Here is an 18,274-nt window from a genome sequence, read left to right as displayed (position 1 = left end):
AAAATATGGACAATCATACCTCAAAACCTGTTAAACTTTGTATTACATATAAAATACGCAAGTAAACTATGGATCATTACTGCCCATTACACAGATCAGCTAAGCCCATATATCACATGAAGGAACGTCAAGGAAATATAGAACTGATTAATGTTTTCATATAATTAGGGTTTAATTTTTTTTTTGACATCCAGTTTTCTTTACAAGTCATTCTGTTTTTAACAGTTAACAGTTTTGCTGTTGGCAGACAAAAATTTTTTTCTCTCTGAATCTATTAACAGCATGTTAACTCTTCACACTCTGAAAGCTAAAATCTGTCACTTTAAAAAACTTTTTATTTTACTTGACAAATTAAGCAGAAAAACAACAAAAAGTCAAAATAACATAATGACTTGAAACAATAACAAAGTCATCATTGAAGTTTCCTTTCTTCCCAAACCATCCACGCTCTCAATTCCTTCCTCACCACTGTTTATACCTTGGTACATGTCATTCCTAAAATGTAATCTAAGGGAGTCATTTTTGTACCAGTTCTTACACTATACATTTATCTAACTGTAAACTTTTTATTAATAACAAAGGATTATGCTATATCTTTTAGGCTGCAACTGACTTTTTTTTTTTTGTAATTTATTGAGGTAAAATTCATATAACATAAAGGTAATCAGTTTAAAGTGGCATTTAGTACATTCACAATGTTGTGGAACTACCACCCTCTGTCTAGTAACAAAACACTTCAAAGTAAAACCCCTTACCCACTAAGCAGTTTCTCCCTATTCCTCCTCCCCCATCAATATGCCTTCTCTCTCTATGAATTTATTTATTCTGGATGTTTCATATAAATGGAACCATACAACGTTGTTCTATATTCTTTCACTTAGCATTACATTTTGAGGTTCATCTACACTGTGTCATATACTTCATTCCTTTTTATGGTGGAATACTATTCCATTGTACATATAAACCACAACTTATCTATTCATCTTGGATGAACATTTGGGCTGTTTCCAACAACTTTCTTTTTGCCCATAGAAATATATATATTATGGATATTTTCCCAGGTTAATTTAAGTAGATGGATATAATGCTTTTTCTTTTTTTGGAGAAGTAATTTAAACAAAATCCTTGATAATATATCATTTCATGTATTTTAAAATGCATTTCTAAAACTAAGATGATGCCACCACTCAATTTTTAATGATTAAAAATACTGGTTTTACTTGTTCTGTACATATTTTGAGGTTATTAACTAAACTCAAGTTCAAAAGTGGACCTTAATTTAGTGATTTCCTAAATTTGTCTTCCATTTAATAGTCTCATGCTTCAAAAAATGATGTTGGCAAACTTCTACCTAATGATAAATCTTATCTTTATTTCTCCAATCAAAAAACCTTTACCCAGATTAGGAAGTATAACAAAGCACTGCTACAATAATGACATTTTAATCATAGATTGTGTGGTAGAAAAAATATGAAATAAATGGAGTCAAGATTATATTTCTTTTGAATACTGGATTTTCCAGAGTTTTCTGAAATAATAAAGGGCTAGGAACTAATAGTAGTAACCAGTGCTGAAGCATAACTAAGGAAATAGCAATATCTCATTAAAAGCTGTTGATATTGCTCTAACATAGGTCAAAGCAGAACACTTGACCAGCTTAAAATCCCTGTATATCATAACATATATGTATGTACTACTTCATAGTTTTCAGATACTTTTACTTCTTAAATAAGGCACAATAAGCCATATTACAAAGGAAAATAATGGTAAATTTGTGTTACTAGTTAAAATATTCTGTATGAAGAAATGCTTAAATTGACTGATTTATCTAACAACCCACAGAATTAAGACCATCAGACATTACTATATCTATTCTACAGGTAAGACAACTGAAGCTAACAGTGATTGTGTTTTGTCATACAACTATAAAATAGCAGGTCATTCAGAAGATTTTGTTAGTTAAGAACAGAAAAGAAAAAAATACATATACCTAAATCATTCTGTTAATAACATTTGAAAATTTAAATAAAAAATATTCTAACAGACTTGATGTAAAATAGCCATTTTTGTAGTATATGTATAAATTGGTACCTACAGTCTGTTTCATTTTATTATTCAGAAATGTTTTCTAAAAATTTGGGAAACTCGTTCTTGATTAAAAATTTATCAGAGATGGGTCCCGCACAGTGGCTCATGACAGGGAGGCCAAGACGGGTGGATCACCTGAGGTCAGGAGTTGGAGACCAGCCTGGCCAATGTGGTGAAACTCCATCTCTATGAAAAATACAAAAATTAGCCAGGCATAGTGGTGTACACCTACAATCCCAGCTACTTGGGAGGCTGAGACAGAATCACTTGAACTTGGGAGGTGGAGGTTGCAGTGAGCCAAGATCACACCACTGAACTCCAGCCTGGATGATACAGTGAGACTCCATTTCAAAAAAAAAATCAGTTTTTTTTTTTTATATATCAGTTGACAAATGATAAAATATATTTCTTAATCAACCCTAGAAGATAAGCACATATTTTAAGTCTATGTGATGTGGTAAGTTATATTTAAATTTATTCTAAATCATTAAAATAAAATAGTTAAAAATGTTTTGCAAGACAATCAATCTATTATGTCAATATGCAAAGCACAATAAAGACTTGAAAGATGTCTGCTTCAGATTTAAAATAATTTAAATTATAAAATTTAAATTTGGTTAAATGCTATGTCTGATGCTAAAAACTGTTTCCTAACTCTTTCAACAATTATATTGGTGACATCTTTATAGACAGCTTTAAGAAGACAGCAGGTTTCTTACCATCAATTATGATTATACAGAAAGATTCACTTTTAACTGGGTATGGATAATTCAGGAAATTGGGTTAGATAATAACAACTGCAATTCATTAACATCAATTTTCTAGTTGATACTCATCCATTAATTGATAGTTTAAGATTATATGGGAGAATATTTACATTAAAAAACACAACAAAAAAAAAAGGAAGAAAAACAAAACAAAAAACAGATTTGGTGCTGTCTTACATCTTTATACTCCATGAGGTTTTAAGAAATATATCTGAGGCACATTGGCAGGGCAGTATGAAATGATCTGTATTGCCACTGGCCATATTGTACCTGGTCTGTGGATAATTAGAGTCCTTCAGTTTCCAAAGCTGTCAATCTGGCACATTTCACGAGCAATATATTCACTTTAAATAAAACAAAACAGAACAAAATTTATAATTCAAAGAATGAAAGAATTTAAAAACTATTGAGGCAACTTTAGTTGTGCTATCAACCAAAGACGAGTGAAATAACAGAGATATTTTTAAATTTTAAAATTATCTGCACTTTATATCACAACTTTATATAGTTCAAACCAGATAAGTTTGGCTACTTTTACAAGCAGGTAAACATGTTTTAAATTTCTTCATTGTATCAGTGTTGAAAGTTTTATATTACTTCATCTCAGCATTCAAACAAACAGGCTTACAAAACTATGATTTTCTACAGATTCCATACACACCCAATATTATGTCCTAAAATGTTTGGAGGGCCAACTAGAATAAAAAGAAAGTAGCTATGTTCACAATTATTTAAAAAATAAATAAATAAAACAAAATTCACATATATGCACCATACCTGCAGTTGACCATTTAATGAACTCAAGTCTTCTGCTTTCTTCTCTAAAGACTGAACCCACACTTTCCTTTTTTGTCGGCATCTTGAAGCTGCTGCTCTATTTCGCTCTAAGAACTTTCTCCTTTTTTCATCAGGATCTTCATTAGCTGCTCTTCTCCGACGACCACTTGTACTTTGAGTCTGTGGAGTTGTGTGAGCTGGAGAAGCCTATTATGAACATAGATGAAAGCTTGTTATATTTGTATTTAGTGAGTGAATTAACATAGACAATAAAGGGTGTCAAAGGGGGACAGCAACTGTATTTTCTAAGTCTGATTAAATACATAAGCATGTTGGGGCAATATGAAAATCACCCTGTGGCCGGGCGCGGTGGCTCATGCCTGTAATCCCAGCACTTTGGGAGGCCGAGGTAGGCGGATCACCTGAGTTCTGGAGTTTGAGACCAGCCTGGACAACATAGAGAAACTCCATCTCTACTAAAAATACAAAATTAGCTGGGTGTGGTGACATGCACCTGTAATCCCAGGTACGTGGGAGGCTGAGGCAGGAGAATCCCTTGAACCCAGGAGGTGGAGGTTGCAGTGAGCTGAAACTGCACCATTACACTCCAGCCTGAGTGCCAAGAGTGAAATTTCATCTTAAAAAAAGAAAGAAAGAAAGAAAGAAACAAACAAACAAAAAGAAAATCACCCTGTCCTGTGATTTACCTTCTTTCTTGAATATACTTATGAGCTATGCTATATAACACAATTCTCACTAACGCAATGTCATAGAAAATGTATTCTTTAAAGTATGTATATTTTCATTTATGTGCAAATATGAAAAAAATTAAAATATAATACAAATGATACATAGAAATATTTTTCCAAGTGTATTTTAACAGACTATTATATTATTCAATCCCTGGAAAACTAGTGATTATAAATTTCTCGAAACATTTAATAGCTTCCTATTTAAATTCATGATAGAAAACCATGATTTCTATGCTATTTTAAAATTAAATATCTCATATTAAATGTCAATTTTCTTAAAGCAAATTGGCTTCTCTAAAGTTATGGAGTGAAAATATGTATATTCTTTGGTATATTCAGCTTTTCTTCAGTTTGTGAAATTTAAGGTCATAGTCTTTTTCTAAGGGTTAAGTTCTTATATTTATTAATGCTAATTTTTCTGGTAGGGAGAATCCCACAGGAGCTTTAAAGTTTTTATTTGCTCCCTTCTGCTCTCCAACAAATCAGCCTGGTTATCTCAGATTAGCCAGAGAAAGAAATCTTCAGTTCTAGTTATATTGTCTGGTGTCTAAGACTATTGAACAATAGGTACCTTCAAGCCTTTCTCAAGCCCCAAAATTGTACCACAGAACAAATGAATATGGGCATTAGAAAATAAACTCTTGGCCATGGGCAGTGGCTCATGCCTGTAATTCCAGCATTTGGGAGGCCGAGGGGGGCAGATCACTTGAGGTTGGAAGTTTGAGACCAGCCTGGCCAACATGGTGAAACCCCCATCTCTACTAAAAAATACAAAAAAATTAGGCAGGCATGGTGGCGCATTCCTGTAATCCCAGCTACTTGTGAAGCTGAGGCATGAGAATTGCTTGAAACTGGGAAGCAGAGGTTGCAGTGAGCTGAGATAATGCCAGGGCACTCCAGTCTGGGCAACAGAGCAAGACTCAGTCTCAAAAAAAAAAAAAAAAAAAAAAAAAAGAAAAGAAAAAAGAAAATAAACTCTTGGAAATAGTGCAGAGAAAAGAACACTTTGTGGCCATAGGCACATGATCCAAAGGAGAAGCCTGAAAACAATCTTGTACCTATAATTTATTTAAAAATAATATGCAGAAATAAAATGTTTTCTCCTAATCTATGTAATAAAAATCTATATAGGGCTCAAGATAAATTCTTCAGGTAAATCACCAAACTATTTTTCACTCTACAAATTCCAAAAAATATAGTTATCAGTTCTTTGTCCAAATAACTGGCATTACAAAGAGAAATATTTTATTTATAAAGTATTTTACACCTGGGCAACATAGCAAAACCTCATTTCTACAAATACTTTTAAAAAATTAGCTAAGTGTGGTGGCATGTGCCTGTGGTCCTAGCTACTCAGGAGGCTGAGGTGGGAGGACTGCTTGACTCTGGCAGGCATGATTGTGCCACTGCATTCCAGCATGGGCAAAAGAGGAAGATCCTGTCTCAAAAAAGAAGTATTTTAATTGTAATAAAGATTACACATTTAAATTAAGTTGTTTCTTTTACCTATGTAATTGCAACTTAATATTTTAGAAAAATATTTCTATGGCTGGCTTCAAGATTTGCAATCTTGACATTTTTTTCTTCATCCTCCTATTTTTCTTATTGAGAACAGCAGGTTTTTTCTTTCATTCATCTGGCTGAATAAGAGAGAAGAGTTTTTGATTTTGTTTCTAATTGATTTAACTCCTTACAGCAAAGACTAATCATAAGTACTAGCAGAATAGCAAAAACTTCATTTCTGCTATTCAGAGTTACATTTGTATATTTTTACTGCTACCAAGGTTTGGAGGCTTCTTAGAAGTGTATACTGCTCCTTCTCTCCCCATGTCCATTGGTTAATTCATTCCATTTCATTCAGAAAATAATTACAGGAACTATTCTAGAAACTAAATATAGCAGTGAACAAAGTCCTGCCCTCTGGGGCTCCCATCCAATACAATAACATGTAAAGATATAAATAAAAATTAGATCCAGGGAAACTATAATTGGTGTAAGAAAATAAGGACAATAAAAATAAATTATATTCATTTTATAAAAAATAACCTTTTAAAAATGTAAAAAATCATACTTAGCTTGCAGACCACATAGAAACAGCCATGGGTTACATATAGCTAGTGAATCATTGTTAACCCCTGAGGTATAACATTAACATACATACACAATCACTCAGCCACTTATTTTCCCTTTTGGTCCCTAAGTAAAGTTGTTTAGTGGATGACAACCACAACTACATTCCACTATATCTTAAGTTTTTAAAGACAAGATACAGTTAGGTAAATATCTATGCTTAGGTGGCAACCTAAAACTTACTTATCTACGTTTCTTTTGAAAACGTTTGCTTTTTAATGCCAATGCTAATATTTTTCAAGTAAAGATAAAAGGTCAAAATAGAATTCTGAAACATTTAACAGTAGTACAATAATCCTTTACTAGAAAGAATTAGAAAGGCACTGCAGGCATATAACAATATCTCATCTCACAGGCAGTCACAAACTAGGGATAAGTGAAAGGGGTCTCTAATATAAACAGTTGCCATAAAGCGTATTTGCTCCTTTAGTGATGTTTCACAAGTTTTAATTCAGGAACCATTTGATTTATGTTAGTAATATACTACCTACATATGTATGTATGCGTGTGAATATATATCTACATATTTCTCGAAAAGACTTCTAATTACCTGTAAATGAGATAAGGTTACATATACAAATAAATAACAAGGAGTAATGTTTTACAATGAGTGAGCAAATACTGAAAAGAGAAACAGAATTACTTGTTCTGCTAGTAACTCAAACAGAAAAAAAATCTGTCTCTTTGGGACACACACACTTTAATGGTTGTAGATGGCAACACAATACTAGAATATGACAGGCATTGTAATCAAAGCATATGGCACTTTAGGAAAAAGGAAAATCAATAATTTTAAAAGAAGATATCTAAAAACATCCTTTAGAAATTTTAGTTTTGCTACTTGAAAAAGAACGTAAGATTTATATACATTACTGAAGAAAACAGCATCCCTCAATAATAGCAAATAAGTTGTTATTGTCTATAAAATTTACAGAACTTAACCTACTAAATTTTCCTATAACCTTAATACCTTGGTTACATAGAAGGATAGTTCAAATCAATCCTGTTTATGTCACAACAAGAAAAACACCTAGTGTTAATAGTTATGGTTTATTAAGTCAAATTTGTAGTTCTGGACAATAACGGAAAACGATACAATTTCATTCTACTTACTATAAGGTGCTAATCTTATTTTTCTAGTTATATGACTATTTTCCAAAAAGGAAAGTCACAACTCTATAAACTTCCTCAATTAGGAAATAGTAAAGGAAATTCCTCAAAGCAGTATTTAGTTTCACTGCAAAATCAACAGAAAAAAAAAAGTTTTTTTTAAAAAGAATTGTGCCACATGAGACCAACATATATGGACACCCACAGATATATTTACAGGTCTCCTGAACAGTAATAACTGCTCTATTATTTTTATTTTTGTTATCAATACTTGTATACTGAGCTACCTTTTCCTAAGGCTTTTGATTTGGAATAACAACATGACCAGAATAATATTTTTTAAATAAGTCATAAGTTACACTGTACTTGTCTGTTTAAAGATGACAGAGTGCTAAATAATAAAAACAACATACATACCGGAGTTTCTGTAGTGGATGTCGCTGGCTGTTGTAATGACTGTGGTCGAGATTCCTCTGACTGAGTCCTAACCAATCCACTACCATGACCTTTGACAGTATCACCATTGGTAACTGGGGGATGTTGCTGGGTCAAAGCAGCTTTTAATCTCTGAAACGCAAACACCATTAAAAACAAATTTGCTTCACACTCCAGTCCAACTCTCAGTATGCTCTTCAGTAAACCAAAAGAAGTATTTATTAAGAAACACACAAATATTGGGTTTTAAAATTAGTTTTCATTTATTGTGTTTCACTGCATTCCTAAGATTATTATGAATTTCACTAAGAACAAATGATAAGATCTTAGGAAGCGCCCGAGTCTTTTTGTCTAGTACTACTAGAGGATTCTATACTTTGCTGTTCCTAAAAACAGTTAACTGAAAATAACTAGCTTTGTTAACTAAAATAAGCAATACAAGTTAATTTTTATGTACACTTTCATCTATTCTCTTCTGCATCATTACTGTATCCCATACTCAAACAGAGATCAAATGGGCCCAAACTGAGAGCCTCCTCCTAGAACCTACAGCTGGGTTTGCCTCTCTTAGGTTTTCCCTGTCCCCAGTAAGCAGATCTAGTTCTCTTTTGCTGTTGCATTTGCCAGTTAATTGCATTGTATTGGACACACATTCAGAGCATGAGAGATCTAGTATTAGAATGAGGTCCTAGATATTTATGTCTACCACTTTATTAAGATACAATTTGAATGAAGCTTCTTTATGCTATCAATAAAAATTTGTTATATGTGACTATTTTATCTCCCAATCAGTTAGTAAGCTCTTTAAGAGCAGAGATTATCTTAAACTTTTTGGTATTCCTTTTAGCAACTGGTATATTGATTTGCTACATAGGTACAAAACAAACATATTTGTTAACTGACAGAAATTGGTATCTTTAGTGAAAATAGTCATATGTGCTCTTTAAGGTGGTTTTATTGTTATGATCTGTAAATATGAAATAACATAGTACCTCAGTGATGAAAGGGACTTCAGGGACCCAACAGACCTGAGACTATTATTGCTGATACAGAGGCTTTGTGGCTTAATGATATAAAACACAATCTTAAGTAGTGAGAATGCCAAATCTGTTACTGCAACTGCTAAGCCATGATTAGGTATGTTTTCTCCCTCTTTTCTGACAGACTACTTCTTTATGAATTATAAAAAGTACCACATATATAATGTCCTAGTGCTTTCACTGATTAGAACATGTAATATACCATGAAGTCTTATACAGCTGAGAATATGCTTTTGGTTCAGAATCTAACTCAACCTCAAACTATCTGTGACTTTGAACAAATTGTTCATCTTTGAGTCTCAATTTATTTGTCTATAAAACTGGGAATAATAACTTTCTTGCTAAGTTGAGTTGAAAAATAAATAAAACATGCAAAACTATCTGACTCATAAAATAATTTTTCAGATGTCAGTTTCCTTATTTCTTTAAGAATACTATTGAGGCCTCTATTTTCTTAGCATGAAGGTCCAACGAATCAGGTTTCTATGCTTTTTAATTTTCAAAATGTCCTTAAGGGTCACCTTAAGCATTGGTTTGATCCTAGACACATTTTATATGTGAGATATGCTCAAGACCATATCAAAAACTGAATCTTTCAGAATCCAGACAAGAGTTCTGGTTCCTTTTATAAACAATCAGAAATAATTATATTACTAGCTAAAACACAGGAAATTTAGAATTCTAATAACTGACAGGATAATGTGTAAGTGGATGAATTAAAACTGAAATTAAATGAGGGACTAAAGAAGTAGCTGGCTAGAATCAGATAAGAATACATAGGAAAATGATCAAGATAGGAAAATGATCAAGAAGCATTTAAAGTAGAAAGACCTAAGTTGGAAAGTGTGGGTCAGAACAAAGGGGGAAGAGTCTTGGATGGTGGCCAGTTTGCATATTTATATATTTTATAAATAGACTGTTAGGCATCAAAATACAATGACTAGTACCCAGACATAGTGCTAAATTGGGGCTTTCATTTTCTAGATTTAAAATGTGCACAAATATAACTAGAGATAGAAATGTGAGGCTTTGTAAATTATGTGCTGGTAAGACATTTTTAAGTCCTTAGGTAGAAATCATCATAGAATTGAAGAGCATTTAAAGTTTTACAGTGAAGAGCTTAACTCTCAGAATTAATGAAATACAGTAACTGCACATAGGGGAACCTGAAGTACATAAACATCACTCCCTTGAATAATCTTTAGTAGGGCAAGTTACTACCTTCCAGAGCACTTAAAAGCAGCATCAGTATTCATTCATTATCCTTCCTTGACTGCTCTAGGGTATACGGTACTCATCCAGTGAGGAAGCTCTAATGTTTGCTCCATGCTGTTACACTGATTACAATGGGTCTGATTTGAAAAGTATGCCAGTGGGCATACAACAGAAGAAAAAGATTTTAAGGGTTAATTAACACTGTTCTAAACTGTCCATTAATTTTTCTTAAACTACAACAAAAATACACATATCCTAAAAAAAAAAAACAAAACAAAACAGAATGAGTTAGGTCAAAAAAAGCAGCCACTAAATATCGTTCATATAAATTTTATAATTAAGATGAAGATATCTACAATTCAGCCATACATATTTGTTAGGATCATTCATATAAATTTTATAATTAAGATGAAGATATCTACAATTCAGCCATACATATTTGTTAGGATCATTTAAAGAAGACCAAATACTTTGGTTTAAAAAAAATCAATGAAAACAAATATAATGAACATTTATTTTACAATAGAATTTCATAGCTAGCAGAGATAATGAAAGTCAGTTAGTCCAATCACCATCTTAGAGATATACAAACTCCAGAAGACTGGTTACTTCTCATAATCCTAGTTAGCAGAGATAAAACCAGAAATTCTATTTGTTTACTCCCAGTTCACTGAATATATTTTAAACAAAAGCTTTACCAAACTGGACCTCTAGTCTAATGTTAAATTTTCTAAATATATTAGTAATCAATTAAGCATCTGATATTGGTCAGTCCATTACCAAGACTGAAATCTCTGTCAATAAACAAATACACGTAAATAAGGATTGAGAACTCTGAGAAATAAAGACTGAGCACTCATAAAAATTAAAGATTTAAGGTGGAGTGTGATGGGTTATGCCTGTAGTCTCAGCACTTTGGGAGGCCAAGGCAGGAGGACTGCTTGAACCCAGGAGTTCCAGACCAGTATGGGCAATACGAGACTCCATCTCTACAAAAAACTTAAAAATTAGCCAGGTGTGTTGGTGTATGCCTATAGTCCCAGCTCTGGAGGCTGGGGTAGGAGGTTTGCTTGAGCCCAGGAGTTTGAGGCTGCAGTGAGTTATGACGGAGCCACTGCACTCTGGCCTGGGCAACAGAGCAAAACTCAGACTCAAAAACAAAAAAAAAAAACAAAAAAAAAACAAAAAAAACACAACGGATTTTACAAGGTCTATGTTATCTAACATGTACAAGAAAACTTAGGCATAATTTTAAAGTAAAGGCAGACTTTGATAAACAAAAATGTCTTTGTTACTATCTTTCTAAAAAACAGATCAGTTTTTTAATGTTCAATTTTTAGTGATGTAAAGTTCAAGTACTATACTGAAAACTTTTTTTTCTTAAAGAGATATAGACTGTTTCAATTAATTAAAGGATGAATAGTTTGTTGTGCTGACCAATCTGACACATTCACTTTAAGAGGTGATCTGCTAGAAATAATCTGTCATTCAAGTTCTATGTTGTACCCTTGAAAATAAATTTTATCACTATGGTCAGAACTTGGTAGGAACAAACTACTCCATCATAGTTCAAAGAAAAAAGATAATGTTCTCTAGAAACAATTTATGAAAAAGTCAGATCCATTATTTCATATGTGCCACAAAAGCTCATCAGAGTAATAACCCTCCATCTCCTGGGTGTTATCCTACCATCTGCTGCTCTATTACTTATCTTTATTTTGCAACTAATTAACAGCATAATCTTCTAAATTCAGCAAGTTAATTATCATTATTGTGATCTTTGCAGCATCATCAGTCCTCATGAAGTCTTGTCTCCCCACCCCCAGAGAACATATGAAAATCAAGTAGGTTGAGAGAGGGTCTGTTTCTTCGGAGTGGGCTCATTAGGTGTTTGCTGATTAGCTCGGCATGCAGAGGCAGGTCAGAAGAATTCTGCTGAACACGAGGTTCCATGCAGGGCCCAACCAAGTTAATGTAGGTTTCTGAACATTTGCCAAGATGCCCTCTGTCAGCTCTCAGTAGAAACCTCCTACAGAAAACCTACTGGCTACCCACTGTGTGCAAAGATATTTCTCAGTTTGTCACACGTCTTAAAAAAAGAAGATTCTGGAGGATACTATTTCAAAACTTTCCTAATCTTAAAGTTTCCAGATGATTAACATTTTTTTATTCAGAAGAGTTGCTTTTTGATTACAAATATTACAAAAGAAAATTTTTTTCTTATTAGGGTAATCTGATTTATGTGCTTAATGACAAACAAAACCCCTAAACCAATATTTGGTGACATCTAGTCTAATTCTGTAAAAACTTATATCCTGGGAATTTTTCTGTTATATTAAAAAGTATTAGATAGTCTTGTATTTTTCGGTGCCTACTGACATTTCTTTACTACATTCTTACTTTTCCAAAGGCTTAAAGTTCTTAAAAATTAAAAAATATGAGCTTATTCTGAGTAATTTATTTATTTATTTTTTCAGAAAGAAAGATCTTATTTCAGTATTCACAGCAGACACAAACACAATGTATACTTAATATCTTCCTGGAAAGGCAATGAACATCTGAAAATCAGGGAATTATGAAAGCATCCTTGGCTATGTTAAGAAACAAAGTAAATTTCTCTTTAGCTGTAGTATGCTACTCATTCTTCCAAGTTCTAATCCCTTTATTCTCTTATGTTATTTTCAACCACAGGTCATTTTTAGCAGAATCACTACTGCTACAATATATAGCATGTCATTATCAGATTGTGATTACAAAGATCTAATAAATCCTTGAGAGAGACACAGAACCCTAAAAAGATGATGTTTAAAATACTTTAAAAGACCTGGAAATAACAAAGTAAAATCCAACAAAAGCAGTAAAAGAAGAAATTACAAATTTTAAGGTGGTGGTGGGGAGAGGAGGGTAGTGGGGATGGGAGGGTGTGAAGAGTCAGAAGAATCATTTAATGTGTAACATGTATCCAGGAAATGTGAGCTGGCAACCACCCATTTGGAGAACGTGGACTTGGAGTCTATTTTAAATGCAGGAAATAATCAAGTTCTGTGATAATTGATCTGGTCATTAAGAAAGCTCTGTGCACTGGGATATGAACCCATCTTCAACATTCTTCAGCTGGGATGACAGATTGTTTATTTGGTGATTCTTAAGCCCACTGAAGCTAAAAAATGTAAACCAATTACCACTGAGATTTTAATTTCAAATAAACTACACCTATTTGGTATTTTATATCCTAAAAGTGTCTAATCTAATTTGCCAAGCTGAATAATAGAGTTGGACTTTAATTGGAAATGTTTACCTAAGAGATTGACTTGGGCCTGTGATTTTAGTTGTAAGTGCTGAGATAATCTTAAGCTTCTAAATAATAAATATTTAAGAAAACCATGTGTTACTGTAAGTTTACTTACATTTAAGAATATTAAAGACCTAGAGAATTTCAGACAATTGAGAGAATTAATGAGTACATAGTTTAACATGTATATAGCTTAGTGTGGTTAAGATTATATTTTAAGCTCTTTAAAAGAAATCATTACATAACTGTATATGAAAATTGCCTTGAGAACTTAGGAAAGAACTAAGTTTTTAAACTTGTAATCTTAAATAATTCTTATATTATGTTTTAAAAAGTAGTCCCTGAATAATCATTATGTGTGCAAGTCACCATTAAGAGCATATTTTAATAAAAATCTCCCCCCCACCAAAAAAAACAAAAACAAAACCCAAAACAAAATATATCATTGATAAAATATAATCCTAATTGCTACACATGCTGGAAAAAAAAATCAGTAATGGCCTTCTTAGAAGACCATTCTTTTTTGATTCTCCTAATGGTCACTGAACACATTTGCAAGAAAAGTCTCAAAATTTAAGATCATGTCTATTGAATTTCTTAGAACCTAGGAAATATTTGCCATGTAACAACTGACAGAAGTAGTTGTTAAATGATGTTAATATAAAAAGAATACTGAAGTGTGAAATAAATAATTTCTACACAACAAAAAAACTCAAGTAAATCAGAATTCCATTATCCAGTCAATTGACATCTTACGTTACCAGTTCATGTTACCATACCAGCACAGCAATATCTACTGTTTCACAAATGAGCTGAAATAAATAGCTATGATCTATTAGAAAATGGAAATACAGGAAAATCAAACATACCAAAGATAAGTTCCCAAACCACAATGTAATTAAAACATAAATCAATATGAAAAAGATAAATAGAAAAGCCTTGAAATATTTGGAAATTATACAGTGTACTTCTAAATAACCCACAGGTCAAAGAAGAAATCACAGGGCAAATTAAAAAATTAATAATGAAAATAGAGCATATCAAAGTTTGTGCATAGAGGAAATTTTATAGCTTTAAATATCTATATTAGAAAAAAAAGTTTTTTTTTTTTTTTTGAGACAGAGTCTTGCTTTGTCGCCAGGCACCAGGCTGGAGTGCAGTGGCTCAATCTCGGCTCACTGCAATGTCCGCCCCGTGGGTTCAAGCAATTCTCCTGCCTCAGCCTCCCAAGTAGCTGGGATTATAGGCGCGGGCCACCACACCCAGCTAATTTCTGTATTTTTTAGTAGAGACGGGGTTTCACCATGTTGGCCAGGATGGTCTTGACCTCTTGACCTCGTGATCTGCCTGCCTCAGACTCCCAAAGTGCTGGGATTACAGGTATGAGCCAACGTGCCCGGCCGAAAAAAAAGATTTAAATTGGTAATCTAAGCTTCTACTTTAAGAAACTCCCAAAAGATAAGCAAATTAAGCTGAATTAAGTAGGAGAAAACAAATGTTAAAGACAAAAGTAATTACGCAATGGAAGTACAAACATACCATTAAGAAAAAGGCAAGCTACAGACTAACAGAAAATAAGGCAGTAGAAATATATGTATCTCTCTCTCTAACAAAAACCTTATAACCAGTATATACAAATAATTCTGGCTAGGTGTGGTGGCTCACACCTGTAATCCCAGCACTTTGGGAGGCGGAGGCAGGCAGATCATGAGGTTAGAAGTTTGAGACCACTCTGGCCAACATAGTGAAACCCCATCCCTACTAAAAATATAAAAAATTAGCCAGGTGTGGTGGTGTGCACCTGTAATCCCAGTTACTCAGGAGTCTGAGGCAGGAGAATTGTGTAAACCCAGGAGGCGAGGTGGAGGTTGCAGTGGGCTGATATCATGCCATTGCACTCCAGCCTGGGCAACAGTGCAAAAGACTTCATCTCAAAAAAAAAATAAATAAATAAACAAATTCCAGGCTTGGTTCAGTGGCCCACGCCTGTAATCCCAGCACTTTGGGAGGCTGAGGTGGGTACCTTAGGTCAGGTGTTCCAGACCAGCCTGGCCAACATGGTGAAACCCATCTCTACTAAAAATACAAAAGTTAACCAGACTTGGTGGTATGTACCTGTAATCCCAGCTACTTGGAGGCTGAGGCAGGAGAATCTCTTGAACCTGGGAGGAGGACATTGCAGTGAGCCAAGATTGCGCCACTGCACTCCAGCCTGGGTGACAGAGAGACGCTGACCAAAAGAAAAAAGAAAAAAGAATTCCAGCCAGGTGCAGTGGCACATGCCTGTAATCCTAACACTTTGGGAGGCTGAGGCAGGCTGACCACTTAAGGTCAGGAGTTCGAGACCAGCCTGGCCAACACGGTGAAACCCTGTGGCAGGTGCCTATAATCCCAGCTACTTAGGGGGGTGAGGCAGGAGAATCACTTGAACCCTGGAGGCAGAGGCTGCAGTGAGCTGAGATTGTGCCAATGAACTCCAGCCTGGGCAACAGAACAAGACTCTGTCTCAAAAATTAAAAAAAAAAAAAAAAAAAAAGCAATTGGCTGGGTACGGTAGCTCTCATGCCTGTTATCTCAGTACTTTGGGAGGCCGAGGAGGGAGGAGTGCCTGAGCTCAGGAGTTCAAGACCAGCCTAGGCAACATGGCAATCTTTACAAAAAAATACAAAAATCAGCCAGGTATGGTGGCATGCTCCTGTAGTCCCAGCTACTTGAGTCGCTAAGGCAGGAGGATTGCTTAAGATCAGGAGATCAAGGCTACAGTGAGCCAAGATCATGCTACAACACGGCAGCCTGAGTAAAGAGCCAAACCCCGTCTCCATCAATCAATCTATAAAAGAAAAGCAACACAATTTTTTAAATGGGCAAAAGACCTGACAACTAATGTCTGGTGAAAAAGGAAACGGAAATTAAAACTGTGAGACACTGCTAAACAGCTCTAGAATGTCTATGATTAAGAAGACAAAGAAAACCAAATGTTGGCAAGAATGCAGGAACAACTGGAATTCCCATACACTGGTGGTAGGAATGTAAACCTCTGGGTAAAGGTTTAGCAACTTCTTATAAAGTTAAATGTATCCTCTGACTCAGCAATTCTACTCTTAGCTATTTAGTCAATAGAATGAAAATATATGGCCATGGAAAGAGTTATACAAGATTGTGTATAGTAGCTTTATTCACAATAAACAGTAGAAACCATTAAAGTGTCCATCAGCAGGAAAATGAACAAAGAAATTGTGGTACATTCACACAATGGAATACCACTCGGCAATAAAAAGAAGCAAACTACGATCACTCAACAACATGGATAAATCTGAGACATGCTGAGCTGAATTATAAGAGTATACAATGACTATTTACATAGAATTCTGTAACTAATCTATGGTTATAAACATCAGAATAGATTGGAGTGGACTGATCGGAAAGAGAGAAACTTTCTGGGTAGAGGTTAATATTCTATGTCATAACAGGGCTATGAGTTGTACAAATGCATTTACTTACTGAAACTATGGTTAAAAGTGGTTCATTTCAATGTATGTAAATTTTACATTAAAGCAAGACCTATTAAAAATAATTGAATGGAAGTAGAGAATGGACTGAGGTATAAACAAGAACTGTAGTATATTGCTAATAATTGAAGCTGGGTGATGAGTACATGATGGTTCATTATACTATCCTCTTTACTTTGTATATGTCTAGAATTTTTCCATAAAGAAAAGCTAAAAAAAATTAAATAAGTGGAATAATTTCAGTCTTGTTATTTAATCAAAATAGGACAATCTTATTATCCCAATTAAAATAGGCAATCACCTAGATATGGCTACTTTACATTAGCAAAATTCTAATAAGAAATTTAATTGGATTATTAAATTTAGGTGGGAAAATCTTTGACTCCTCATGCCATTTTTGGGTCTTCAATGATTACTTTTCATATATATATTTGTTAAAGTTATAGCTTTAGGTTTTTTAATATACAAAAGTTATAGCTTTAGTAGTTTTTTAAATATACAGGCACACAAAATACTTTTATTCTTTTAAATTTAATTTTCTAATGACCTAAAAGAAAAAGTTATTCAGGTTAAGTGTTAAGTTTAATAGTTTCTTAAAATATGGCCTACACTTGTAGACAAAGGTATTTCTTTAAATTGTATTTGTTCCTTTTTAATTAATTTATAGGAAAAAAGTCCAATGAATATGTAAAAATATTCTTAGATGCAGTAAACAATACAAGGATCTTCTTTTAACAGCTGTATCTCCTCTACTCAGTTCCCACTGCATGGCAAATTAAATTGAATTTTTCATCAATACATTATGTTTAAATAGGAAGTGTAAAAAATGCCCCCGATGAAGCTCTTCTGCTATCAAGTTATGAAGATTCATCTTAGTATTTCCAAAGCTCTGACCTGAACATATTATGATGTGAAAATTTTGCCCCTTAGGTTTTTAGGGTCTTCTCTCACAATCAATAACCACTTAATTTTTATACTGTTCAATCAACTGTTGTTCTTTCAGATAATATGTAAGTTTTATTGCTAAAACAGACTGTCCTGTGCAAACTTCTGACTCATTATCTGCACTAATGGAGAACAGCAGTAAAAACTTTTCAGGCTATGTACAGTGGCTCACGCCTGTAATCCCAGCACTTTGGGAGGCTGAGGCAGGTAGATC

At 33.8% G+C, this 18,274-nt stretch overlaps 1 protein-coding gene across 3 annotated transcripts in view; it reads right to left on the bottom strand.

Annotated features, from left to right (window-relative positions):
• Positions 1–18,274, bottom strand: part of ATF2 (activating transcription factor 2) — a 92,728-nt gene that overhangs the window by 14,452 nt on the left and 60,002 nt on the right. For 2 of the 3 annotated variants that reach the window (XM_010351845.2, XM_010351849.2), the window contains 2 exons: positions 8,042–8,191; positions 3,633–3,839 (listed from right to left, as the gene is read on the bottom strand). In XM_010351845.2, coding sequence (XP_010350147.1) covers positions 3,633–3,839; positions 8,042–8,191 — 357 coding nt within the window. Of the gene's footprint in view, positions 1–147; positions 3,200–3,632; positions 3,840–8,041; positions 8,192–18,274 lie in introns of those variants that run through there. The other variant, XM_074399443.1, reaches the window with a different exon arrangement.

The sequence above is a fragment of the Saimiri boliviensis genome, chromosome 5 (genome assembly GCF_048565385.1).
Source record: "Saimiri boliviensis isolate mSaiBol1 chromosome 5, mSaiBol1.pri, whole genome shotgun sequence".
NCBI lineage: Eukaryota > Metazoa > Chordata > Mammalia > Primates > Cebidae > Saimiri > Saimiri boliviensis.
Note: the sequence above shows the minus strand (reverse complement) of the source record. Positions and strands in the feature narration are given on the sequence as shown.